Source organism: Rattus norvegicus, chromosome 18 (assembly GCF_036323735.1).
Source record: "Rattus norvegicus strain BN/NHsdMcwi chromosome 18, GRCr8, whole genome shotgun sequence".
Lineage (NCBI taxonomy): Eukaryota > Metazoa > Chordata > Mammalia > Rodentia > Muridae > Rattus > Rattus norvegicus.
Window position 1 is genome coordinate 27,475,278 of NC_086036.1, and position 27,321 is coordinate 27,502,598.

The following is a 27,321-nucleotide window of genomic DNA, read 5'->3' on the forward strand; positions in this document are numbered from 1 at the left end:
GGCGATTCACTGTAATGGTTAAAGGCTGTGCATATTGGTCCTTGAGAACTCAAACCGAGGTAGGTAATTTCTATCCTCTTTGGGACAGAGTAAGTTTATACCAGGTTTTCCCTCCAGTAAACAGTAACTCTTATTCAGGTTTATCCCGTTATAACCCTAGATAGTGTTGCCTCCATTTTAATGGAAATTATACGATGTCCACTGTTAGCAATTTTAATGGGTATTGTGGACGATTGAAGGAGTATTTAATAACCTTTTGGACTTTTCACATCTTTTTATAGTTTATAAAGTATTTTCATATAGCATCGTGTGAAATGGAACAGGTTTATTTTTACCTATTTTAAGTTGAGAAAAGGGATTGGAGAGATGGCTCAGTGGTTAAGAGCACTGACTGCTCTTCCAGAGGTCCTGAGTTCAAATCCCAGCAACCACATGGTGGCTCACAACCATCTGTAATGAGATCTGATGCCGTCTTCTGGTGTATCTAAAGATAGCTATAACATTTATATATAATAAATAAATCTTTAAAGTTGAGAAAACAGGAACATGTTAGGCATTGTTCAAAGTACTTTTATAAATATTAATTAAACTGTGTGGTGGCTGAATTCTGTGAAACTCAGCATTCCTGTGGCTGTTAAAGGGCCTAATGTGGTAGCAAACACCTTTGATCCCAGTACTCAAAAGGCAGAAGCTTCAAGGCCAACCATAGCTACATAGTGAGATCCTGGGGTGGAGGATACTTGAAATATGGCAGGCTCAACTAAAGGACTAAAAGAGTAAATTCTAATTAATTACTTTAATTGGTGCCATTGTACATGGTCAGCTGCCTGAAGGGTTTGAATTAACTCTCTTAATTTTAGTACCTGGTTGCATAAATTAGTGTAGTGTTTCTGATATAGTTGAGCTTTTGATTAAACTGGAGAATTAACATTTTTACCAGTTCACTTTTATAAAGGAGATTAGTGTTATAAACATTAGGGTTATAATTTTTGTTTTGTTGTAGTGCAAAACTAACATTTCCAGCCCTTTGGGGCAAAGTCCTGATAAATTAACCAGACTGCCTACTTCTTTGCTTCCTAAGTAGCTAGGAATTCTAGAGTCTGCCACCACACTGGCAAGTCCTAGCCTTTAATTAGGATTTTTCTGTAACATTGTTGGACTTGTACAGGCATAGGACATGTGGTTTTTAACTTGTATCTTCCTGTAGAGGATTAATTGTTCTAAATGGTTAACTGAGTTTGATTAGATCAAGTTTATAATCCTAGCATTTAGAAAGTTGAGGCTAAGTAAGCACCAGTGCTACATTGCTGTAATCCCAGCACTCGGGAGGTAGAGGCAGAAGCTGTAGGGAAAACACTCACACAGATAAAATTAAGTAATCTTTAAAAAAAAAAAGGTGTATACGTGCGTGCTCTTGTGCGTGCATGTGCACACCTGCTGCAAAGATGAGGGGGTGGAGTAGGAACCAGGGATGATGGTTGTAAGCTACCATGTGGGTGCTAAGGACTGAACTCTACAAGTACTCTCAGCTGCTAGCCACCTCTTCGGCCCTAGGTACTTAAAAAATTACCCATTTTACATGTGAGGAAGGTGAGACTCCGTTTCAATAACTTATTACACAGCTAATAAGAACAAAGCAGACTGATGATGAAACAGCATTTGTGGCTGCTGGTTTTGTTTTTTTGTTTTGTTTTGTTTTTTTTTGTTTTGTTTTGTTTTGTTTTTTCTTCTTTCTTTCTTTTTTTCTGGAGCTGAGGACGGAACCCAGGGCCTTGCGCTTGCTAGGCAAGCGCTCTACCACTGAGCTAAATCCTCAACCCTGCTGCTGCTGTTTTAATCTTATGAGCCAGGCTTAGTATATAACCCCAGCTAACCTGGATCTGCCTCTTGACTGCTAGAATCAAAGGCGTGCTCTAACACTGTCTGCCTAGCTTGTAGCTACTCCCACTTGCTTGCTTGCTTCCCCCCACCCCCTTTGGAAAATAAGTCTTGGCTATATACATAGTAGTATGAACTTTTTAAAGATTATTTTATGTATGTGTATATTTATCTTATGTGTACAACTACGCTGTCTTCATTGGATCCATTACACATGGTTATGGTTGCTGGGAATTGAACTCAGAACCTCTGGAAAAGTAGCCAGTGCTCTTAACTTTTGAGCCATCTCCAGCCCCCAACCCATACCGAACCTTTTAAACTCCAGATTCTCTCATTTCAGTCTCCCTGAAGTTACAGGTTAAGGTTACAGGTGTGCTTCACTGTGTCTGGCTCTTAGAATGTTCTTGTAATTATCTTGTGTCAAACATTATGACAGAAATTTAATGCTTCCCCAAAACTTCTGTGTGGAAAAGACTAATGAAAATATTTTTCTCTTGTGAATCTTATTTTGTTTTTGAGACAAGGTCTTATTTCATATTCCAGGCTGGCCTAGAACTTAATATGTAGTCTGGTATGGCCTCAAACTCAGGGTTTTTCTACCTCAACCCCTTGAGTGCTAGAATTACAGGTAGGCATCACCATGCCTGATAGAATATTTGTTTTTATTTAACTCCTGAAGAAACTGGTAGACTAATAGATAGAGTGCATGTGGGAGGGGGTAATATAAAGAGTGCAGTGCCAAGGAGTAACAGAAGACAAATTAATACCTTTCAGTGCAAATAAACAAAAGAAACAGAAGATAACTCTATTAGAATTTTAATGACAATTCTTAAGAGATGAAAGTAGTGGAGAAAGACAATTAACCCATATTTTAATGGTTTTAATGGCACTGTAAAAGGATACTGTTGGGGGTTGGGGATTTAGCTCAGTGGTAGAGCGCTTGGTAGGCCCTGGGTTCGGTCCCCAGCTCCGAAAAAAAGAAAAGGAGAAAAAAAGAAGGATACTGTTGGAAAACAATGTGTGAGGAATTTCAGGTCTGAGCAGAGTTCATTCATAATTGTGACAGTAAGCTCCTAAATTGAAGTGGTTGGCTGATTTCTAAGCAATATTAATTGGAAAATATGAATCTAACAAAGGCTAGAAAAATTTATAAATCTGGAGCTGGAGAGATGGCTTATCGATTAAGAGCACTGTCTACTCTTCCAGAGGTCCTGAGTTCAATTCCCAGCAACCACATGGTGTCTCACAGCATCTGTAATGGGATCTGATGCCCTACTCTGGTGTGTCTCAAAAGAGTGGCAGTGTACGCACATACATAAAATAAATAAAAACCTTATATAAATCTGAGTTTTAAAACCTAGCCATCTTCTCTTCCCTTACCTTACTCATATAACATGGGAATAAGTTCTCTAAATCCCTAGTCAACCCCCACCCCTATTTTGGGGGACTTGGTTACTTGTTTTGTGGTGCTGGGAATTTAGAGCCCAGCAAATAGCAAACACTCTAACACTGTGTTATATTACCAATCCAATGGACCTCCTTTTATCTCTTTCTTTTTTTTTTTTCTTTTTTCCTTTTTTAATAGAATTGGTAGCTTTTTAACCTTATGCAGAATAGCCTTGAACTCATGCTATATCTGATCTTACTGCTTCAGCCTCTTTTTTTTTTTTTTTTGGTTCTTTTTTTTTCGGAGCTGGGGACCGAACCCAGGGCCTTGCGCTTCCTAGGCAAGCGCTCTACCACTGAGCTAAATCCCCAACCCCCTGCTTCAGCCTCTTGACAGGCATGAGGTACTTACTATGCCTCGCTATTTGTTCAATATTCACAAGAGGGAAAAATTAATTTCCTGCAACAATGAAGCCGGAAATAATTCAATGTATATTATTGACTAGAAACATAAAAGTCTGAAAATTTGGTTCAGACTAAAGTTCCTACTCAAATATTAATGTAGGAGACATTCTCGAACATGTAATTGTTTGGAAATGTGTAAGTTCAGGCAACCTTTAGAAATAAATACTCTTAAATTTGAAGTAGAACAGGGAACTAGAGCGGTAGAATTCTGGCTGCTCTTCACCAGGGTACCTGGTAGGAGTTCTAGAACCACATCATGGCTCACAACCATAACTTCAATACCTCTTCTGCGGGCACCAGACATATGTATGATGCACAGACATACCCTGGAGCAAAACACACACACACACACACACACACACACACACACACACACACATATAAAATGAAAAGAAAATCAAAAACACTCTACTTTCCAGGAGCCTGCCCTGCATCATCTTCTTTTTAGAAGTTCAGCTTCCTGTGGACTAGGAATGGATCCTGATTGCTGTTGGCAGTAATGATCCAGCATCTTCTGTAGAAAGTGCTGCTCTTCCTTGCTCCAAAGGCTGTGAGTTGTTGCCAGGATTATGTCTCCAAAGAGGCATGCAGCAAACTAAAAGTGTAGTTTATTGTGGTTCTTAGCCTACATTTAAATAGAACAACATACAAACATCAGAGGTTTGTGTGTGTGTATCTGTGACCCATTTCCTGTGAATGGCAGTAAACTCATGTAAATTAAATTAATAGTAAAATTCAAATCTGTCAAATTAAGAGAAGATATATAAGAAACAAGGATGAAAGTGAAGCATGGTGAAGCTTGTGAGCTCAGCAAGGAGGTCTTTAGTTCACAGGCAGCCTAATGTACAAAGCCTTAAGGCCTGGAAGTAGATAGCTTGTAAAGTTTTGGAGCACTCATTGGTTTGTAGAGGGCCTGAGTTTGGCTCCCAACTATCTTATCTCCAATTTAAGGGATCTATGCCCTTTTCTGACCTCCACCAGCTCTAAAGGAGCTAGCAAGGGCTGTAGGTCAGTGGAAGAGTGCTTAGTTAGCATAAACGAGATCTTCATTTTCATTCCCCAGTATGCAAATCAAGAAAAATAATGGTGAACAATGAACCTAGTAAAATAAAGACGGTAATATGAATTGTTAAGTAGACAAAAGTTTGTTTCAAAGATACATTCTAACTTGGGCACTCAGAGAACTGACCCTGCCACTGGTCTGCCCTGAGGTGCAGTCTGTACTCCCACCCCAAACCCTTCTCCATCTTGGGCAGATGGGAAAAGTAATCCTGCCTCTTCCTTGGATGAGCTGTCTGGGCCAGTGCTGGAGAGCTTCGGGCTGACCAACTCAGCTAACATCCAGGCCCAGATCCAGGGCTTTGAGTTAGGGAATTTCATCTACCCCATCTATGAACTGCTAGAGCTGGTCCTGCAGATCCAAAGCTGCAGGATTTCCACAGAGCAACAAGATACAGGAGAGGACTTCTTTTGAGGATTTCAGTATTGATAGTGTAGCAGAAACCTGAGGCCTCAAACCAGACCACTGACGACTGTGGACATTTGCAAGTAGACGAAAGGATGGATGGGTGTGTGTGTGTGTGTGTGTGTGTGTGTGTGTGTGTGAGAGAGAGAGAGAGAGAGAGAGACGCTACAGCTTCTACAATATGGTTTGTTTTCTCTGTGCATGCATTTGTGCACTCAGGTGTGTGTTTCTCTTGGGGGGAGGTTACAAGAGCAGAGGTTGGATACAGAGTAACGGGGAGATGAGTGGGACTGGGGTGCATGATGTGAAAAAATTCAGAATAAGAAATTAAAAAAAAAAAGAAACGAGGGGCTGGAGAGATGGCTTCAGTTAATAGGATGTACAGCTCTTGCAGGCCACCAGAGTTCAGTTCTCAGCACTCATTAGGTGACTCACAATTCCCATAAACTCCAGATCCCAAGTGGTACAGTGCACTTTTCTAGCCTCTGTAGGCACCTGCACTTACACATACACCTAGTGAAAATACAAGAAAAAATAATGTATGCTAGATGGTTGTGGTAACAAAGGCCTACAGCCTCAGTATTCAGGAGGCTAAGGCAGGAGGATCTTGAGATGAAGGATAGCCTCGGTTATATAGAGACCCTATCTCATTCCTCCACTCTTCAACAAAGAATTGAGTACATGCTTGGTAGTACATAATTTACCTGGCTTGTGTTCAGATGCCCTGAGTGTAATCCCCAACACAAATAAAAGGAAAACAGTTAAACACACAAGAAAATAAACATCATGGGGAAAATATTTAATGGAATCTAAAAAGGTAAGAAAATTAGACATGGAATTAGGATGGAAAATATAAAACAAAACATCGGTCATCAAAAAGTTTATAGGGGCTGGGGATTTAGCTCAGTGGTAGAGCGCTTACCTAGGAAGCGCAAGGCCCGGGGTTCGGTCCCCAGCTCCGAAAAAAAGAACCAAAAAAAAAAAAAAAGTTTATAAAGGGGGGGAAAAGACAACTGAGCAGTGAGTGCAAACTCCTTTAATCCCCATCACTTGAGAGGTGGAGGCAGGTGGATCTCTGAGAGCATGGAGTTTCAAGATAGCCAGGACCAATAACTCACAAAAGAAACCTATTACCTGTCACTCTTTTTTTTTTTTTTGGTTCTTTTTTTTCCCCCGGAGCTGGGGACCGAACCCAGGGCCTTGCGCTTCCTAGGCAAGCGCTCTACCACTGAGCTAAATCCTCAACCCCCTACCTGTCACTCTTAACCTTTTGACTCTCACCAGACAGTCAAATACTCTTTTTCCCCCTTAGATTTTGTTTCCAGACTGGGTTTCTCAGTGTAGCTCTGGCTGTCTTAGAACTTGCTTTGTAATTTGTTTGGGGGGAGATTCAAAACAGGCTTTTTCTTTGTGGTCCTCATTGTCCTGGAACTCAGTATGTAAACCAGGCTGGGTTGGAGCTCACAGAGACTGGCCTGCCTTTACCTCCTGGGTGCTGGGATTAAAGGTGCGGGCCATCCCAGACCATGTCTTTTGTTTTTATTTTTAAATTTTGTATGTCTTGTGTGTAGGTAGGTATTCTGCCCATAAGTATGCCTGTGACATTGTATATGTGCAGTGTCCAGGAAGTCAGAAGAGAGGGCATCTGGTTCCCTGGGACTGGAGTTGCTGTGTGAGTGCTCAAACTAAAAAGACTTCAGTGCTCTTAGCCACTGAGCCATATGGCCAACCCCACCCTAGTTTTTGTTTTTGTTTTTAAATGAGATCTCACCAGGATATGGGGTTTCCGACTAGCCTGGACTGGCTGATGAGCCCCAGGGATTCACCACCTCAATGCTGGCATGACAGTACATGCCACCATGCTCAGCTTTTTATTTGGGTGCTGGGAATGGAGAGTCCTCGTGCTCTCAGGACAAGCACCTGGCCGGGTTTTTGGTTTGGTTTTAGGATTTTATTTGAGTCAGGCTCTTAATGTATAATAACTATGGCTGGTCTGGCACTTGCTGTGTAGCCCAGGCTGGCTTTGAACTTAAAGTTGCCTCTTGACTAAGCTTCCCTAGTGTTGAAATTATTATTTTTGTTAGTTTTCAGAAATGTCTTCCTCAGTAGCCTAGGCTGACCCCAAACTGCTGCTTCACTTGGGCTTTTTCCCTCCAGGATTTGAGGTGTGCAGCACTATCCTTGTCCTATGTATGTCACCGCTCTAGAGGTGGGACCTGGGAGGATGGAGCCAATAAAAGAGGCCAACTCAACTCTCAGGCAGCAGCCAACTTTATTTGGACCTCAAGACAAGCTCAGAACCAACGAGGTTAAGAAAGCTCACCCGAGTCAAGTTCTCATGAGTTCTAGCTGCATACAGTCACAAGAACAAGCCACACACTGCATAAGTGTTTCTCCAGAATCATATAAAGGATAGTTTAAACATTGAACTGAATAATGGCAGCAAACAATAATGAATAATCTGAAGTAAATTCACTATCTTACACCTGGGTAGAGCATGAAACTATTTTCCAAGAACAATTCCAAGTTTTAAAGAAACTTGAAGTCACAGGCACTCAGAATTCTCATCAGACTCCATACCTGGGCCATGTTCCAGCATATGTAGGCATACACTTTAATTTCGTAAGTATATACCTAGGATAGAATGGCTGGGTCAAATGATAGCCTTTGTTTAAACTACTAAGGGTCTGCCATAATGGTTTATAAAGCAGTTGGTGGCATATTACTTTCTCACGTCAATGAGGGTCCTGGTTTCTCTACTTACTTTTGACTTATAGCTCTCCTCAGGAGTGTGGTCTGGTGTCTTATTGTGACTTTGGTTTGTATTTCTCTAATGGATGTTAGATTTAATTAAACACTGCTTATAGGTCTTTTTTTTTTTTTTAATACAAGAATTGTGTAGCTCTGATAGGCCTGTACCCAGCAGAGGAAATCTCTCTCATTTTTATTTATTTATTTATTTATTTGTTTGTTTGTTTGTTTGTTTATTTTTTGGTTCTTTTTTTCAGAGCTGGGGACCGAACCCAGGGCCTTGCGCTTCCTAGGCAAGCGCTCTACCACTGAGCTAAATCCCCAACCCCCTCTCTCGTTTTTATAAGCCATCTGTGTGTCATACATATCTGTCTTTCTTCAAATCCTTTGCCTGTTTTTATTTGATAGGGGTTAAAATATATTTTGATGAAATGTCCATCTGTCACCACCCAGCCACCCACCCCTGCCAAAACAGGGTTACTTAGCCCTGGCTGTCCTGGAACTCACTGTAGACCAGGGTGACCTCAATCTACCAGCCTCTGCCTTCCAAGTGCTGGAATTAAAGGTGTGTGCCACTACCTGAATGCTGTTTCCTCCTCGTGCTCCACCATTGACTATCCCCTCCCAGGCCTCAAATTCCCTACAGAGCTGAGGATGGTTTTGAAATTTTGATCTCCTACCTTAACCTCTCCAGTGCTGGGATTGATTATAAATGTGTGACACCGTGTCTATGTGACATGTTCTCATGTTGGAGTCTTTGTTGCAGCTTCGGGATCATGTGATATCCTTATGAAAGTCCATGTGTGCTTTTTCTTTTCTTTTTTTTTTTTTTTTTTAAGATTTATTTATTTATTATATACAAGTACACTGTAGCTGTCTTCAGACACACCAGAAGAGGGCATTAGATCTCATTACAGATGGTTGTGAGCCACCATGTGGTTGCTGGGATTTGAACTCAGGACCTCTGGAAGAGCAGTCAGTGCTCTTAACCACTGAGCCATCTCTCCAGCCCCCTGTGTGTGCTTTTTCTAATCCAAGCATCTTTCTTTCTTTCCTTCTTTCTTTCTTTCTTTTTTAAGATTTATTTATTATATAAGTACACTGGAGCTGTATCAGACACACCAGAAGAGGGCATCAGATCCCATTACAGATGGTTGTGAGCCACCATGTGGGTGCTGGGAATTGAACTCAGGACCTTTGGAAGAGCAATCAGTGCTCTTAACCGCTGAGCCATCTCTCTCCCCAAGCATCTTTCCTGTATCCGTTTTCAAATGTGGATGTCTTTGTATTTTCTACTCAGTGAACAGTGTATTTCATGAGGTTGCTGTAGATTCACAGCACCTCTTTTCATAGTCTTTTGGTATATGGAGGTAAATACTTTTTCTAGATTTTTCCTTGGGACTGAGTCTCACTGTGTCTTCCCTCAGTAGCCTGGAGCTGCTATATAGACCAAACTGGCCTCCAAGTCACAGAAATCCACCTGCCTCTACCTCCTGAGAGCTAGAAGTAAAGGTATGTGCCACCCACCTTACTGGGCTAGAACTCTTGATTTGGTAAACTTATGGCAAACCTAATCTGTACCTACAAGAAAGCCTACAGCATGGTCAGCCTGTCTCTGTTCCATATCCTTTGAATTACTAAGCCGCTCTCATAATTGTTTTCGTTAAAGACAACACCAATTAAATTTTGCCCATTTTTAAATTGGCTTAACTTTTTCTTTTTCTTTTTTTTTTCCCCCCTGAGACAGGGTTTCTCTGTGTAGCCCTGACTGTCCTGAAACACTCTGTAGATCAGGCTGGCCTCAAACTCTGAAATCCAGCTGTCTCTGCCTCCCAAGTGCTGGGACTAAAGACCTCAATGTGCCCCCACATCTGGCACATTTTTTGCAATTTCAAACTTAACTAGTAAAGTAGTAAAGAATCTGAAATTCCATGTTTTAAATTTAGCCTCAAATTCAAATCTTCCTGACTCTTCATTTAGAGTGCTGGAATTAAACGCTTGTGCCACCAGCCTGGCTAGCCTGGTTTTTATAGGTAATTGTTGTGTTTAGTTATTTGCTCGTGAGTAGATTGTGAGAAACTATCAAATATGAACAAATGACAATTGTTGTCTTTGGAATAAAGGAGCTACTAACATACAATAAGCCCTAAGCATGTTAGTAAGTGTGCTTATAATGTACATAATACCTACCTTTTCTAGTCTCAGCTAAAGTCAGACAACTAGTGTTTATTTGCTGACAGTAAACTTAGTGATTACTTTAAGCTTTATTTATTACACTTTCTAAGGTGTATCACAGCGTAAATCACACTGTGTGAATGGAGGTCAGAGGATAACCAGGACAGTCAAAGACAAAAGAATCATCAAGATTCCATAAGCCATTCTGACCTGAAGTATATACAGTGATACTACCTCAGCTAAATGGAAAACAACCCAGTCTGGAAAGTTGTCCTCTGATCTCCACATACACGTGCCTGCACTCAAACAAAACAAAACTTTTTTTTCTCTTTGTAACCCTGACTGTCCTGAAACTCTATAGACCAGGCTAGCTTCAAATTCAGAGATCTGTCTGCTGCTGCCTCTCAAGTACTGGGATTAAAAGCATGCACCACTTCCTCCACACTTTCAAACACCTTTAATCCCAAAACTTGGAGGCAGAGGCAAGTAGATCTCTTATATTTGAGGATAGCCTGGTCTACATAGTTCCAGGGCTGCCAGAGCTACATAGTGATACTGTGTCTCAAACCAAAAATGAAATTATTTTTAGTGTGGGAGCAAGGAAGATGGATTAGGGCTTGTGCCCACAACCTTACCATCTGAGTTTGACTCCCTATAGTACGAAGAGAGCACCAACTCTACTCGTCTTCTAGTTTCCACACACATCCATGACAAATGCATAGGTCTATATCTCAAACCTAACATATGTCATACTTCTTTTTGTTGAGACAGAGTCACACTGTGTTGCACTGAGTTCAAACTCTATATGTAGGCCAGGCTAGCCCAGAACTCACAGATATCCATCCTCCTGCCTCTGCTTCTGAGTACTGACACAAAAAGCCTTTTTAAACAAGTAGGTGGCACCAGACCTCTAGCTCACATACATATCCATGTCCTCACACAAACACTAAAAATGTCCTACATCTGTACCTCAAGCCTAGCCCTCAGCTATCAAAGTCATTTTGGGAAAAAGAAGGATGCTTTCCAACTAATATAACGTGTACCTCTGACACCTTGATGGGTAATAACAAGTGTGCTCACTAAGATTGTATTCTACTTTAAAGGTTAAAAACGACAACGAACACCAACCATGAAAGATCCAAGTCGCAGCAGTACTAGCCCAAGCATCATCAATGACGATGTGATTATTAACGGTCATTCTCATGAAGAGGATAATCCATTTGCAGAGTACATGTGGATGGAAAATGAAGAGGAATTCAACAGACAAGTTAGTTCTGTATACAGACATGTTTCTTTTCATAGCTTCATACCTCAGATGATGTGCTTGGCACTGAGCTGTGTGTCTAGTCCTTCATGCATACTAAGATTTATGTGCCACCACTCCTGTTTTATTGGTTAATTAGTGACAGGCTGAACTGCTCATTGAAATTACTTGGGCAGCTTGTATCCGGGTCCCACCCTAAAGATTGATTCAGAAGAATAGGGTGGAGCCTGGGAAACTGAAAAGAGCTTCCAGATAGTTTCAGTTTGGAAACCACTGTCTTAAACCTATCACATCTCTCACAACGCAAATCCAAAAATATTTAGATGGAATAGACAGACCACAGATGTCGTGGTGCAAGTGAACTGCTTTTCACTTTGATAGGTTGATAGATGTCACCTTTTATTCCCACAGTTCTGCTGTCTACTAGTAGAAAATCTGCTATCGTTTTCTCATTCCCAATCCTGATCATGGTTTCTGCAGTCAGTAGCAAGCTCAACTTCTCTGCTGCGGCCTGTAGCGGACATTCCAGAGTAAAACAGTTCAGTCTTGTTTCAGTGAGAGTCAGTTGAGGGTGGGATCTTTGGGGAGGGGAGGGGTATTAGATTAGAAAAGGTTGGTTGTGGGGTTGGGGATTTAGCTCAGTGGTAGAGCGCTTGCCTAGCAAGCGCAAGGCCCTGGATTCGGTCCTTAGCTCCGGAAAAGAAAAAAGGAAAAAAAAAGAAAAGGTTGGTTGGTTTTTTGTTTTTAAGGCAGGGCATCTCACCCTATAGCCTTGGCTGTCTAGAACTCATTGTATAGACGAGGCTGCCCTGGAATGAGTGGAGAGCCACTTACCAGTCTCTGCCTCTACCTCCCAAGTGGTAGAATTAAAGGCTGTACAGGTTCCTGCAGAGGTCAGTAGAGAGCATTGGGTCACCTAGAGCTGCAATTAGAGGCAATCGTGAGCTGCCCAGCCTGGGTATGGGAACCAGACTTAACGTCCTGTGCAAGAATAGCAAGTACTCTTAACCATTGAGTCCTTTCTTCAACCCCTTTAGGGTGGGTGTGGGGATGTTTCTTTGTTTTGCTTTGAGCATTGACCATGTCTCCTGTCATTAGTAAAAATTAGTAGAGGGGTTTTGAGCTGTTTTTAATCTCTACCTTTTAGAGATTTTCTTTAGTCCTTATGGAGGTTGGATTAAGGATTGGATATTTTAAAGCTTCATGGGTAATTCTGAAAAATCTCTGGAAGAGATCATTCCATTACTGTTTTCTTGTCACTCTCAATGGAAAAAAAAACCTTCTGCAGAGACAAGTAAAGACTTGGAATAGCCCTAAACAGATGTTGCAAGGTCTTTAAGGTAGTTTGGGGCTTTTTTTTTTTTTTCCCCTGTAGTATAAAAGAAGAGAAGAAAGTTTGTAGCCTTTAAATTTTGGTGTTAGGAAGGCTTCCTGCATAGAAACGATCAATGAGTTACACTCCCAGCTCTGACATGGGGGGTTTGTGTGGATGTGAACTCCACTCATCTCAGCCTCCAAAGTACTGGAATTACAGTTGTGCCGGGCTGTTAAGAGAACAATGAGAGATAAACTCATCAAACTGTGTCACAGGCTGGCCTGGAACTTTGGTAGTCATTTTATCTTGTTCAAGTGTGGAGATGATAGTTGTAAACCACACAGCTAGGCACGTTATGGTTTGATTTGGTTCTATTCTGCTGAGGCAGAGTCTCACTGTGCAGCCATGGCTGGGCTCAAACCTAGATTCCTGCTTGCCTGCCTCCTGAGTTCTGGGATTAAAGGCATGTACAGCCATACCTGACCCCTTATATTATGATTTCGGATGGCATAGTTTAAGATATTTTAAGCCATATGCTATAGTTAACCCCTTTTGCTGTAAATCTAGATAGAAGAGGAGTTGTGGGAAGAAGAATTTATTGAACGCTGTTTCCAAGAAATGCTGGAAGAGGAAGAAGAACATGAATGGTTTATTCCAGCCCGAGATCTCCCACAAACTATGGACCAAATCCAAGACCAGTTTAATGACCTTGTTATCAGTGATGGCTCTTCTCTGGAAGATCTTGTGGTAAAACGTCCTTTGTCCTTTCTCACCTTCTGTTTAGACCCTACCTCATCTACCATAAGTGAAAAGTTCAGCTGCTCTCTATTTAAGAAGAGTTCCGAATCTCTTGTCCTTTGAAAATGCTTCCACTGTACTTGGAGGCAGGGTCCTCCCTTGCGTCTCATTTGTGATGAGAAGCTAACTTCTTGTTGCTGCTTTCAGCCTTGATGTTGCATTAAATTTAATGTTGCCCTTGGAATATTTAAGTGTCTTGGAGTTGTCTAGAAACTTACAGTGTTACCGTATGACTTAATCATGCATCATGATGAAAAATTTTTTTTTTTAAGATGTATTTATTTATTATATATAAGTACACTGTAGCTGTCTTCAGATACACCAGAAGAGGGCATCGGATCTCTTTACAGATGGTTGTGAGCCACCATGTGGTTGCTGGGAATTGAACTCATGACCTCTGGAAGAGCAGTCGGGTGCTCTTAACTGCTGAGCCATCTCTCCAGCCCCATGATGAAAATTTTAATCTTTAATTTTAACCTAAACGTTTGGTAAAATTTGGAAATTTTTATCTGATAAAATTTCTAAGATCTCCTGATTGAGTTTCTTACAAGCTCTTGGCAGAAAAAGAATACAAATCTAAGTTCATATTCTTTCTTTTTTGTTGTTTTGTTTTTTCATTATTTTGTTTTTAATTTTCATGTGTGAGGACACTGTAGCTGTCTTCAGACACACCAAAAGAGGGCATCAGATTTCATTACAGATGGTTGTGAGCCACCATGTGGTTTCTGGAATTGAACTCCGGACGTCTGGAAGAGCAGTTCTTAACTGCTGAGCCGTCTCTCCAGGCCTAGGTTCATGTTCTTATTTCTCAGTCTTGTCACTGGTAATGTGCTTGCAACTAAGTTTTACATCATCACTAATATAGAATCTTAGGAGTCTTCTACTAAATTTAAAATTTTTTGTTTTGTTTTTTAATTTCATGAAGTGGGTGGGTGGTTGAAACAGTTTCACTTTAGTTCGAACCTGGAACTCAATGCGTAGCCCTGACGAGCCTCAAACATGAGCAGTTCTCATGCCCAAGACCTCCGAGACCTAGAGTTAGAAGCATACCTGCCACCATGCTCCACAAGTATTTGAAATGACAAGTTTTTTCTAGTTTTGGGTGTTCACCTTTTTGACCAAGGAAGTGATCTGGAGTCCTAGGCTCTAGAATTCCTCAGTTGCTTTCTGTTTATTGTGGATTAGTTTACCAAACTGTTCATTATAGTCACCTAACGGTGAATGCTCGGACTTTAAGCATCCCAGAGGGATGCAGTGCTCCTCATCAAGCTTTTGGAAAGCATTCTGCTGCAAAAGCACAATACAGAAAACACCAGAATCCACATTGTGGCGTGCCCTTTGCAGTAAATGACAGGAACTGAACTGAGTGGGTGTATGACCTGGGCTGTTAGAACATCTTTACCTATTGCTACTTCAGTCATTTCACACACTATTAATATATAGCTTGGACTTGCATAAATGTATAACACAGAAATTGAATTATTAAGATTACTTCATTTTTAGATTTTCCTACCTTCTAGAAGATTGTATATTTATTATTTTTTACAATTAAACCATGCTTGCTTTTTTTTTTTTTTCCTCTTTTTTTTTTTTTTTTTTCCCGGAGCTGGGGACCGAACCCAGGGCCTTGTGCTTGCTAGGCAAGCGCTCTACCACTGAGCTAAATCCCCAACCCCTTTTTTTTTCCTCTTAAGGGTTTTTATTTCTGTATATTTAATGTTGAAGGTCAAGCCCAGTTCTGGAACATTCTAAATAGACATCTTTATCACTGAGCTAGTCTGAAAGTATAGATTTATTTTCCCTGTGTGAAGGGAGAATACTTATCTAAACTTATCTAAATTATTGGTCCAGTATATTATTTAATACTGTTTTGGTCTTAAAATACATAGCATTGGAATTCAGGGGGTTTTGTTTGGTTTGTTTTTAACCCTATCTTCATGTCTACATGAAGCCCTAGAATCTCTCTGGGTTTCCTTTTTTTTCTCCAGCTCTTCCTCCTTGACATGCATGCTTAGGAAAGTGGAAGTAAGGAATCAGAGCAGTGCAAATACAGGTCTCCCGAGGACTTAGAGACTTGGGCTGTCACGAAAATGGAGTCAAAGAGAGGGTGATCTGTCCAGTCTTCCATGGGAATTTAGAATAGGGACAGCTGAGATCTCCAACTCAGGTCTTCTGTCTCCTGGGTAGTTTGTTTTCCTGATACACACCGTGCCTCCTATGGGAATCAGAAAACAGCAATTGTAGAAAGATAACCCCCAGTTTTCAGTGAAAACTGCAAATAAAATTCCCCAGCCAGCAGTGCTCCAGTTAATCAGACTGAGAACATGTATTTAACATGTTTGAAAGTCTTTTCAGAGCATTGAGCACACTTGAAAAAGACACCTATAGTTTATATGAAGTTAGTGGGTTTCTTGTTATACTAAATGTCACGTCCTACTTAGAAGTTGATATAATAGGACACAGAGGCCAGTGATATTGGGCCAGCCAGATGACATTCTTTCTCTTCTCTGCCATGAGTTTGGGGTTAGATAGGACTTTAGAGTCCAATCTTTTGTATTTTTCTGGGAGATAATTAAAGGTCTAGACCGAATACTTCTGAGAATTTGCAGTCGTGAGTCATGTGTAATGAACTTGCTTTTTTTTTTTTTTTTTTTTTAATATTTTCCAGGTGAAGAGCAATCTGAATCCCAATGCAAAGGAGTTTGTTCCTGGGGTGAAGTACTGACATGTCTGAGCAGCCGGCCGCTTTGGGTGGATGTAGCACAGTTTCCACACTGGGAAGGCAGTGTTAGAAGACTCCATTGTAAAAGCTCTCTCTCGTCACTGTGTTACACTTACGCATTGCCAAAGTTTTTGTTAGTCTTGCATGCTTAATAAAAGTGCTGAGACTGTTACTAAGTAAGAAGCTGTCACACAGTTACTGAAAGTAGAATTGGCCGCATGGCTTGATGTAAAGACAGCAGGAAGAAGCACCAGTCGATTGTGACAAAGAACCAAATTAAATCACCTCCAAATCTCACTGAATTGTCTGTCTTTGAGGCTAAACTGGTCCCTTAGGATTAGTTGACACTTTTTAATGTCTACACGTTGTAAAAAAAATAAGTAAATAAGTAAGTTTAAATTAAGTTCTGATTGTTAAACAGATTTCTCAGTTGCATTTGTCCATCAAAAATAACCTTTTCTGGAGAAAATCTGTTAACTTTTAAAGTAATTTCACAAGAATGTCTTTGCCTGAGGTTACAAGGTGGTGGTCAGATGGGATCTAGTCTGTCTGACTTTTGCCTGGTGTATTATCATGTTAGGAATGCTGCGTTCTCCTAGTGTTAAGCTTGAGGAAATACAATTGGAGGCTTGCGTCTTCTGAAGATTGATTGCATCATACCATCCGTGTGAAGTCTAACCAGGACCCACACCAACCCATAACCCAATTGAAGCACTCAAGAGACAGTGGCGTGACTTTGGTGCTCTTCCCTGCTTTGTTAATAACCATCATGACTATAGTCTGCAGCACACGTTTTCTTTTAACAAAGCTAGAACAGTTTTGGCTTCTTAAACTTCATATTTGAGTAGGTTAAGCTGCCATACGTGTTCAGTGTGAATAGTGTTTAAGTTGAAAATATTGTAAAAAAATTATATTTTTTCAAAAATATTTAAAAAAATAAATGATAGTAGAACTGAGCTGGTGCTTGTGTCATTGGTGCAGACTCCAGCGTTGGTGCTCACCTAGTGTGGGCAGTGGTCCGCCCTGTGCGGGAGGTGAGGATGTGCTCCAGTCCACAGTAGCCATGCAGGTGTCTGCCAGTGTTTGACTTGTCCTTGCCCAAACCTGCATTGTCAGCAGTCTTAGCCATGGTATAAAGTTAGGATTGGGCTGGGGATGTCGGTTAGTGACAGAGCACTTGTTTACTATGTGCAGCAGCATAGATTTTTCTTGATATTATACAGCTAAAGACGAAAACAGACCAGGGGGTCCTTTATTGTTTTTGAGACAGTATATTGTTACATAGCCAAGGCCAGCTTAGAACTTAGGGTCCTCTTACCTCAAGTTTCTGGGTGCCAGGGTTACCTCGCTCTTTTGTATGGTTATTTCTGGCTCATTCTTTCAGAAAGCTTTTTATTTTGTTTTGTTTTTTGTTCATGGTGCTAGCGGTTGAATTTAGGAGTTACTTTATGTATGCTAAACAACCAATGTTTGCGGGTTGTCCACATCCAGTGAGGGTCTTTTGTTTGTTTTGTCTCGTTTTTCCAGGACAGGATTTTTCTATGTACGTCTGACTGTCCTGGCTGACCTTGATTGCCTGTCTGCCTTCACTGGGATTACGCCACCATGTGCAGCTACTGAAGAGTTTACTTTATAGAAACAGTTACCTTAAACTAATAGAGAAGGGCTTTGATTTCTTACTTTTTTTTTTTTTTCTTAATTAGATGAGTGACTAATGTCTGCAGGTATGTCTGTGAATACCTTTCAAAACTGGTAGCAAGAGAGGCCAGAACAGGACACCAGAACCCCTAAGGATTGTATTTATAGACAATTGTGAGCTGCCATGTAGGTGCCAGGAATTGAACCATGGTCCTCTGGAAGAGCAGCCTCCTCTTGTTGGTCCTTGGTTTGGTTTGATTTGATTTGGTTTTGTTATTCAAAACAAGGTCTCCATAGTACTGGCTGCCCTGGAGCTCACTGTGTAGGGCAGGCTGGCTCCACTTCCCAGAAATGTACCTGCCTCTGCCTCCAAAGTCCTGGGATTAAATGTGTGCCACTACACCTGACTGCAGGCAAGGTTTCAAGAAAAAGACAGGCATGCTTGACACTTGTTTTGGGAGTGGGGTGGGCATAACACATTCAGTCCCTTTGTTCTGTAACTGCTCAGAATCAAATGTACAAGGAGCATCACTCAGGCTTTGATCTCATGCCTCCTGCCTGGCTCCTTACAGCAGGCATTGTGTGGTTAAGCCACCACTGCAATGTCTCTTGTTTGAGGGGGAAAATATTTGAATTAACTAGAGCCAGGTGTCTGCATTCTAGACAAAAGTAGGATTCAGAACTGTACCCACGTGTTTTGAAGCTCTAAAGATAAAATGATCAACCTCTTACAGGCTTATGTTAGCAGGTTTCTGGTAACTGAATTGTAAGTGATTTTAATTTTATGACCTCTAATTAATTTTATGAACCGATTAACATATGTGGAAGGATCTCTCCTGTTTGCAGTATTTTCAACCTTTCCAATCTCAAACATGTTACTTAGGTATGGTAATGATAGTACCTGCACTCGAAGGGCTGGAAAAATAGCTCAGTGGATAAGAGCTCTGGCAAAGGACCCAGGTTTGATTTTCTAGTACCCACATGGTGGTTCACAACCACCCTTAACTCCAGCTCCAGAGGATCCTATACTTGCTTCTGCCCTCCATAGGCACCAGACAAGCACACGGTGTGCACCGATGCACACAAAGTGCATACTTGTTAACGCCTTCAATTTGAGAGGGGCTATGAATGGAAGGAGCATGCATCGGTGGAAGGTGAGCCAATCGTACTGACTAGTACTGTACTTGAGAGGACCCAGGGGGTTGGGGATTTAGCTCAGTGGTAGAGTGCTTGCCTAGCAAGCGCAAGGCCCTGGGTTCGGTCCCCAGCTTCCAAAAAAAAAAAAAGAGAGAGAGGACCCAGGCTGGCAGTGACTACTCTTAGACTCTCTACTTGGTCTAGATGCTGCCTGTATCTGGTAGGATTGATCAGCGTACTTGTGACCATCAGTGTCTCACAACACTTGGAAATTTCTTTTCTCACTACAATATGGCTAAGGAATTCTACCTAGATCCACATAGAACTTTTACCCAACCTACTTTCCCCTTGAAGAAACTTGTAACAGATTACAGAAATGAAAGTTTGATTTGATTTTTTTGCTTGTTTAAACAGATGTTTGATTATTCAGCCCCCCACAAGAACCATAGCACATCCTACCTTTCATAGAGGTAGTTTCAGACCTTGGTACACACAGACCCAGTTTCTGTGTTGTCTGGAGCGTCTTCTAGAACTGCAGGCTGATTTTCTGTCTTAGAGAATCCTCTGAAGACTGGGCAGATGGGGATGTATCTAAAAAAGGTGGTCCTTTTTACCATGCCCATCCCGAACGGGAAATCGTAGCTCTTGAGACTGGCCAGCGTCTCACTGTTGGCGTGTGCCCCGGCTTTCCACTGTATCAGACCTCTTTCCTCTGGGCTCCCTGCAGGAGGACAGTGAGGTCATCCAGGAGGGTAACAACCCTCTGCTACCTTCCCTACACATAATCAGCCCTAAGGCATGTTTCTAGAATCCAGTGTGAGTTTGCCAGAATGGAGTCAAGGCAGTTTGTTCCCAGATGCCTTGCTTCCCAGAGCTCTGAGAAACCTTAGATGAATGCTGTGTAACTACACATCAGGTCTTGTGCTAAATAATTTCATTATTTCTGAACACTCCTGGGAGGGTGCATAGGCACAAAAATTTAAGGTAAAGAAACAAGCTAAGTCATTATATTGTCTGAATGTGGGACTAGTGTGTGGTTGGTTCATGGGACCCAAATAGTGTTCAAGTTGTACCTTAAAGTAAGGACATATTTTTAAATTTTTTTATCACATTTACTGTTTATCTAGAATTTGTGGAACCATGAGAGTGAGGAGGTCTTAGGATTAGCACAGGAAGTATTCTCTTGCTCCATTAGGCCCTGGGCATTGAACTCCGATCAGGTTCAGCAAATTCCCTGCTGAGTCAGCCCACCAGCCCGAGGACATAGACCTTGAAATCCTTTATCAGTGTTAGGATTCACTATTACGACTCTACGTTTGGGACATAAACCATATTTATATTATAGTAGGGATGAAAGCCAAGCTGAGCAAGAGATCTTCGACGAGGTAGGGCGTACCTATGGGAGAGGAGGGCTAGAGCTGATAAAGACCGAGATGGTTAACATAGGGGAGGAGTGAAGGCAGCCAGAGGTAAGAGTAGCCCAGAGTGCTGCAGTTGAGTGAGCTCGGCTAGGAGAGCAGGATGCATCAGGAGAGGCCGCCTGGACATGTTCCAACAGGACCAGGGGCAGGTGCCAGTCCCAATGTCTCTTGGCTCTACTCCCCTGCCCAAGGGTGAAAACCTGCCTAGCCTAGAGCACTAACAGGGTCCCAGGAAGGAGCCAGCTTCTCTACAACGACCCCAGCCTACTTACTGCAATTTGTTATTTAAACCCAGTTTTACTTCCCATGTTGTGGCCAGGATTCATCATAACCAACTGTCCTGCACATCCTCCTCTGTTTGATTCAGAGCCAAGCTGGTACATCCCAGCAGCTTGTCCTAAACTGCATTTGACTCTTCTCTGGGGTACGAGGCAGGGATAATGTCAACACTGAGCAGATATGGACACTTGAGCGAGAAGTCCAAACCAGTCTGAACTGCAGTGTCTCAAACGTGGTTGATGACTGCCCTCTTCACTGAGCTTTGCTCGTCCAGTTTCCCCAAGCCCATGTGCAAGGGCAGTGCGGTACAATGGCCCTTTCCGATTGGCAGTTTAGGGTTCCCTTACGACTTTGTGGTCAGTTTGTGTTGCAGTTTCAACATTGGCTTAAGTCTAGCACTTAAGTCAGATATGGGCAGGTAAGTACTTTGTCAGGTCTGAGGATGACGTGAGACACTGTAGTCCTGACTCAGATCTGATGGCTGTCAGTTTTTAGAATATATTTACTGGGCATATGCATACTGAACTATCACATTTCCACAATCCTTGCAAAACAGAACAACAAAAAAGCGAACTTGGGCATCCATGGTTCGTTTTTTGGGGGGCTCTCCTATTCATGCAGTAGGCTGCCACCATTCTTGGTTTCTCCCGCAAACCAACGCTGCATTTTTACCTACCCAGCTCTGAAGATAAAGGTGTTCTCAGCCTAGTGGTGCTAAAGAGTTGGGAAGACAAGGACTACCAAGCCCAAAGAGAACTCTGATGATCTCATCCTTTTTAAGACCCTAGGTCATAGGTCGTACCTCAGTCTTTCCTCCAGCCAGTGGACACCACCATCCCATTTCCTCTGTGCACTGGCCTGCACAGCCTCAGGCCTGGCCACATGTCAGGAACCAAACCCTCGTGAGTATACACGACAGTATAGCCTGCCTCTGTGCTTCCCTCCCAGAGCTGACCCAGTACCTGGTACTGTGTTGTCCAGTATGAAAGCAAGACAGCCACCAACAAACATCTCTGTGGTCAGCAGCACAGTTAGGATCTGATCCACTTCAGGAACGCCTGTGGAGTAGGTCAAGGGGTTAGTGACCTTTTCTGGAAAGCAGAGCTCAGGGGACATTCCACCGTGGTCCACTGACTTATCTACTGTCATAGCCATGGAATATGACAAAGCCTGACCTCCAAGCCTGTCTGTATCCCTGTCTCCCACGCTGCTAGTTGTTAGCTTAGGACAAGTCGTTCAGCTTCTGTGAGCTCGTGTTCCTCTGGAAAACAGAGGTAATAATAGAATCTCGTGGAACTATTAGGAAAATTAAGTGAGCATAGCCAGCCTCTTGCTTATAATCCCAGCCTCATTGCTGGCACTAGGGAAGTACTGTGTCACTGAAGGGTCACTCTGAGATGGTAGAGAACGAAGGGTACCTGTGTTGATGGCACCTGGGTTGGAATCCAGGTAGTTGGGTAGCGTGAGGCCGAAGAACATGGAGAATCCCAATACAAAGAGGTTGCGGGAGGAGTTCATGTCCACAAACTGCAGATTGGACAGTCCCACAGCGGTGATCATACCTGCCACAGCAGAACTGCTAGAGGCTCAGCCTGGCTAGACCAGGTCCTGCCACTCCCCCTGGGGAGGCATCAGACACTCACCGAAAAGAGTGCAGAACATCCCTCCCAGGATGGGGTCCGGCAGTGAGGCGAAGAGAGCTGTGAATTTGCCAATGGCCCCCAGGATTAGCATGATACCTGCACCATACTGCACGACTCTTCGGCTGCCCACCTGCAGGAAGCCAGGGGCTGGCTAGGCCCAGAGGCAGGGCTAGGTCCAGGGGGCAGGGTACTAGGTGTGCAAACAGACTCCAGCATTAGGAGGGGGTAGGATAAAGGTGGGATGCTCTCAAAGACAGGATGGGGCCAGGCCAAAACCAAGATGGCTTAGAAGAGGGCCTGCAACCCATGAACAGGGCTGTGCTGCCTCTGGCAAGTGGTGTGTGGCACCTTGGTAATCCCTAGGACCCCGATGTTGGGGCTGGAAGAGGTGGACCCGTTGCCTGTGCCCAGTAGCCCAGCGATGATGCAGCAGACGCCTTCGGTGAAAATCCCCCTGTAAAGAAATAGTGAGGGGCTGGGGATTTAGCTCAGTGGTAGAGCGCTTGCCTAGGAAGTGCAAGGCCCTGGGTTCGGTCCCCAGCTCCGAAAAAAAGAAAAGAAAAAAAAAAAAAAAAAGAAATGGTGAGTGGGGTGTCGACCCCACCCCTTCACCAGTCTATTGCCACCTTGGTCCCGCTACACCCTTTCTGAGGCTGTGCAGGCTGGAACCAGCTAGTGCCTGGAAACCAGGTGTCAGTACCGGTACTCAGTGGGCAGTGCTTACTCCCGTGAACGGTCTGAGCTTCATGAAGGTGATGAAGGCCCTGACCTCACAGCCCGGTTGGCCACTGAATAAGAGTGCACATGAACTGGGTGCACACATCGTTCTCAACAACTGGTTTCCTTGGGACTTACACCCTCAGCGGCTCCCAGCATTTACAGAATGAGTAATCCCCATTCCATACTCCAAATGAGGGCTAGGGGTAAGGGTGACTTTCATGCCTAAGCCCATTAAGTGTGGGACCCAGTCCTGTCCCTACACTTGCTGTTAGAGTGGCTCCTCCCGTCAGACATTGAGGTGGGCATACCTGTTGATAGCATGGACTGGAGGGGGTGGTGCTCCAGCCAACCGGGCGCAGGCATAGTAATCACCGATGGACTCGATGATGCCCGCCAGTGTGGCGCTGAACATTCCCAGAACTGCAGCCACGGTCACTGTGGGTAGGCCCCATTGACCTGGGTTGGATGAAACAGGGTTGGTTCTTGAAGAGGCTGTGGTGGCTTGGGAATAGACGGGGCTATTTGAAAAGGGGGGAGTGGGGTGTGCTGGAGAGAAGGCTCAGCCAGCAGCTGAGGACACTGACTGCGCTTCCAGATGGTCCTGAGTTCAATTCCCAGCAACCACATGCTGGCTCACGACCATCTATAAAGGAATCTGATGCCCTCTTCTGGCATGTAGGTGTTCATGCAGACAGAGCACTCCTACATTAAAAAAAAAATCTATAAATAAATCTTAAAAAGAAGGGGTTGGGGATTTAGCTCAGTGGTAGAGCGCTTGCCTAGGAAGCGCAAGGCCCTGGGTTCGGTCCCCAGCTCCGAAAAAAATAAATAAATAAATAAATAAATAAATAAATAAATAAATAAATAAAAAGAAAAGAAAGGGAGAGGAGCTGGTTGGGGGTCTTACTAATAATACAGCAGTCCAGAATAAGATGTGGAAGTAAACTACCACTCAGGGACATCCACCATCAGGGCAAATATGCCTTGTCAGCTGAACCCAGAGTCACCATGTGTCTCAGGAATTTCAGTTGGAAAAAGAAGGAATCAAGCAGGCTTGCTTACATGGGTAGGGGATCCGGATCCAGGGAGAGATAGCCATGATGTCCCCTCGGGCATCAGTTCGAGCCTGGAAACCGTAGACTGTGGGATCTGCGGGCAGCACGTCTGTCAGAGTCAGCACATAGCAGAGTAGCCACACGGTCATGATGGCCAGCACGATCTGGAGCAGGTGGGGTGACGGGGTGCTGCAGGCACTGGAGACCTTGGTGCAGACTCGCCTGCTTCTGTGTCAGCCCCAGAGCCCTGGCTGACCCCCAGCCTTTGGCGGGGAAACCCTGCCCTTGCCCCGACCTTCCCTGGCTCTGGTCTTGCCCCTTTTCGCAGCATCTGCGAGCTCCTCACCGGAAACATCTTAAAGATCTGGATGCGGAAGAGAGTAAGACCCTTGCCCCATCGGTAAACAGGCAACAGGAAGGTGAGGTTGCGTAGATACTGGGAGAACAGGACGATCAGTAGAATGGAGCTGGAGGCAGAGACACAAGAAGGAAATAGCTGGTGGGCCAGGCTGGGACCTGGACACCGATGAGAGGGTAGGAATGAAGGGGATGTGCGGTAGGCCTGGGATTGGGCAGGAGTCCGGTTGCCTGCTCACCAAGCCGAAATGCCCCAATGGGAGCCAGCTCGGTCGCCAGCAGCTTGGAAAACAGAGAGACCGATAAGGGAGACAGTGGGGGTGACTGTGAGAGGTCCAATGTAGCTGAGCAGGGCCCCAGGCAGCCCCAACAGCCCAATCACCACCTCTACCACGCTGGACACCATGATTGCACCCTGGACCTAAAAAAGCAAAATGAGCGATATCAATTTGACCTGACCATTATCAAAATGTTAAGTTCCTCAGCCACCTCCTTGAAAACAGCCCAGCAGTGACCTGCCCACCTACACCATCCTTCAGACCCAATCTCTTTACCCACCTCCCGAATCCGAGGATGCCAGATATGAGAGGTGTTCAGGGGCATACTCCAGTTACCGTAGATCTCCTCTGGGGGCAGAAATGGAGAGAACACACTGCCATGAACACACCCTGGTGCCCAGACTCCGGGAAGCTGCCCAGGCCTCCAGTGCAAATGCCAAAATTGAACCCACCTTCTGGAGGACACTTCCACCTCTCCAAGGCCAGGATAGCCTTGGCTGGAACCAGAAACGCAAAGGCACTGGCCTGGAACAGCGGCAGCCTGGAACCGGCACACAGTAGCAGCGGTGGAGTGGGTTGAGGAGAAGGTGTTGAAAAGGAAGGTTAGATGAAGGGACAGAGGAAGGGACGTCCCTGAGCCCCTACATGGACTCCCTCCCCAACATTTCCAGGGCTCCTCCATTTCAAGCTCTTCACTTTGCCTTCCATCTCGGCGCCCAGAGGAGCCGTGTGCTCAAAAGGGACTGCTCCATTTCTGAATCTGAGGGCTGCTTGTGACTGTTCACATCCACCACCCCTGAGCCGTGCAGACTTCGATTGCTCATCCGAGACTAGGAATCCCCCAGGTCCACATATGGCTGCTGAAAGCCTGCTCACAGGAATGGGCAGGGAAATAGTACTCCTAAACTTGGAGTAGAGTGAGAGGAGGGGACCTCCTAAATCTCAGGCCTCCTAGGAGGTAGACAGGGCAGCAGACAGGGCAGAAACCAGCCAGTCTCAGACTACTGTCCTGTGGTGGGCAAGCGTGCAAATGCACGTGTGTGTGTGTGTGTGTGTGTGTGTGTGTGTGTGTGTGTGCGCGCACGCGCGCGCATGCTTATGAGCAGAGTTGGGAGTGAGGGTGGGCAGGGAGGGGGGAGGCGGGGAGCGCTCACCGGATGCCCACTGTAGTCTGAATGAGAGTGGTGATACCCACGCAGGTGAAGATGGTACCAATGAGCTGACTGATCATGTGCTGGTCGCGGCCCACACACAGCGCCTCAGCCAGGAGGAAGGGCACAGCAATGGTACCACTGAAGCATGTCAGGTAATGCTGGAGTGAGAGACAGTCGAGAAGTGACCCTACAACACTCTTGTGGAAATGGACACCCCAAGTCTGTGTCCTGAACCTGCACCATACTGACAGGGCGCTTACTTGCAGTGACATTACCCACCACACCCGACAAGCTCCCAGAGAGGAACCCCAGTCTCCCCCAGGTTTTTCCTATGGTTCTGTAGATGGGCTTTTCCTGTCTATCATGTGCTACCCACAATCCTCCCAGGCCACTTAATCTTCTTTGGCACAGCTGTTTGGTGACAGTCATTGTGCTGACCTTGTCTCTTTCTCTAACCTGTAATGACCTTGCTGACCTGAGGCCGTTTGGAGTATGTCACATGGGGCAGGGCGGCCTTGAGAACACACCTGGAAGCCCAGCAGGATACACAGGTACCATGGTGGCACGTCCTCAATCTTGTACAACATGTCAAACTTGGGCTCCGCGGGCAAAGGTGCCTGCTGGTCCCTGGTGGAAGTCCCTGCTGAATCTGGGCATTCATGCTGCTCAGGGAAAGAGGGAGCTGCAGCTCAGGGCAGAGTGATGAACAGGCAAAGCCTGCGCTGACTGGACTAAGGGAACCACAGTGGCCTCCCGGCAGCTAGGTGAGGCCAGGCTGCAGCAGCCACCCTCCCCAGGTGGTTCTCAGTGGTCCTTCCTACTTCCCACATCCTGCTACAGGGATGACAGCAATGTCCAGGCCTCCAGAGCCCATAGTCCCCGGGGTTTCTAGTGAGACCCCTAAGTCAAAAGACTGGGAAGGTATCAGACAAAAACGGGATCAGACCAGGCAGGGTTAGACTGTGGAGAAGCCTCCTTGTGTCCCACCTCGACCTCTTTGAAGTCCTTGAAGGTGCACAGGGAGGGGAGGCCCAGCCTCTAACTGAGCCCTAAGCCCAAGTCAGGCGGCCTCTAAACCTAAGGCCTCGCCCCCTCCCTCCACCCCATTCCCCAAGTCCCACTTGCAACTCAGGACTGTCACTTTTTGTCAAGCACGTTAGTTAGCAACGTTGTCTCTGCCCTCCCAGAAAGACCAGCACAGGCCCAGCCCCCATCTGCTATGTCCACCCTGAGCCCAATTCCCAACTCCCGCTATTCCCCCAGCACCTGCTTTGAGCTCCCGGGGTCCTCCTGAGCTTTCATCTCTGAGACACGGGTTTGAGAAATCTCTGAGGAGAGAAGAGTGCTTTACCAAGGCCAAGGAGGACTTTACTCCACACATCAGACATTGTTCAAAGTCAATCTGTAACCAGGTCCATAG

General features: G+C 44.4%; 2 protein-coding genes across 3 annotated transcripts in view; one reads left to right on the forward strand and one right to left on the reverse strand.

Annotated features, from left to right (window-relative positions):
• On the forward strand, positions 1-17,175 carry Paip2 (poly(A) binding protein interacting protein 2). Its single transcript, NM_001014148.1, has 6 exons — positions 1-59; positions 8,354-8,510; positions 9,373-9,457; positions 11,224-11,387; positions 13,267-13,446; positions 16,166-17,175. The coding sequence occupies exons 4-6, from the start codon at positions 11,250-11,252 to the stop codon at positions 16,220-16,222; spliced, it is 375 nt and encodes a 124-aa protein (NP_001014170.1). The 5' UTR covers positions 1-59; positions 8,354-8,510; positions 9,373-9,457; positions 11,224-11,249; the 3' UTR covers positions 16,223-17,175.
• Positions 15,272-27,321, reverse strand: part of Slc23a1 (solute carrier family 23 member 1) — a 14,015-nt gene continuing 1,965 nt past the window's right edge. Inside the window, exons 3-17 of one of the 2 annotated variants that reach the window (XM_006254602.5) lie at positions 27,168-27,229; positions 26,429-26,563; positions 25,902-26,059; positions 25,200-25,288; positions 25,028-25,095; positions 24,709-24,890; positions 24,459-24,579; positions 24,120-24,276; positions 23,366-23,513; positions 22,686-22,791; positions 22,338-22,467; positions 22,113-22,256; positions 21,657-21,752; positions 19,454-19,715; positions 15,272-15,712 (exon numbers count right to left, since the gene is read on the reverse strand). In XM_006254602.5, coding sequence (XP_006254664.1) covers positions 19,471-19,715; positions 21,657-21,752; positions 22,113-22,256; positions 22,338-22,467; positions 22,686-22,791; positions 23,366-23,513; positions 24,120-24,276; positions 24,459-24,579; positions 24,709-24,890; positions 25,028-25,095; positions 25,200-25,288; positions 25,902-26,059; positions 26,429-26,563; positions 27,168-27,229 — 1,841 coding nt within the window. In that variant the 3' untranslated portion in view covers positions 15,272-15,712; positions 19,454-19,470. Of the gene's footprint in view, positions 15,713-19,453; positions 19,716-21,656; positions 21,753-22,112; positions 22,257-22,337; positions 22,468-22,685; positions 22,792-23,365; positions 23,514-24,119; positions 24,277-24,458; positions 24,580-24,708; positions 24,891-25,027; positions 25,096-25,199; positions 25,289-25,901; positions 26,060-26,428; positions 26,564-27,167; positions 27,230-27,321 lie in introns of those variants that run through there. The other variant, NM_017315.2, reaches the window with a different exon arrangement.

Excerpts from the sequence above, each read along its gene's own strand:
- Paip2 (NM_001014148.1), top strand. The coding sequence starts at position 11,250 with ATGAAAGATCCAAGTCGCAGCAGTACTAGCCCAAGCATCATCAATGAC. Across the intron at positions 11,388-13,266 it reads AAGAGGAATTCAACAGACAA|ATAGAAGAGGAGTTGTGGGA; the intron begins GTTAGTTCTGTA and ends CTGTAAATCTAG. Across the intron at positions 13,447-16,165 it reads CTTCTCTGGAAGATCTTGTG|GTGAAGAGCAATCTGAATCC; the intron begins GTAAAACGTCCT and ends AATATTTTCCAG.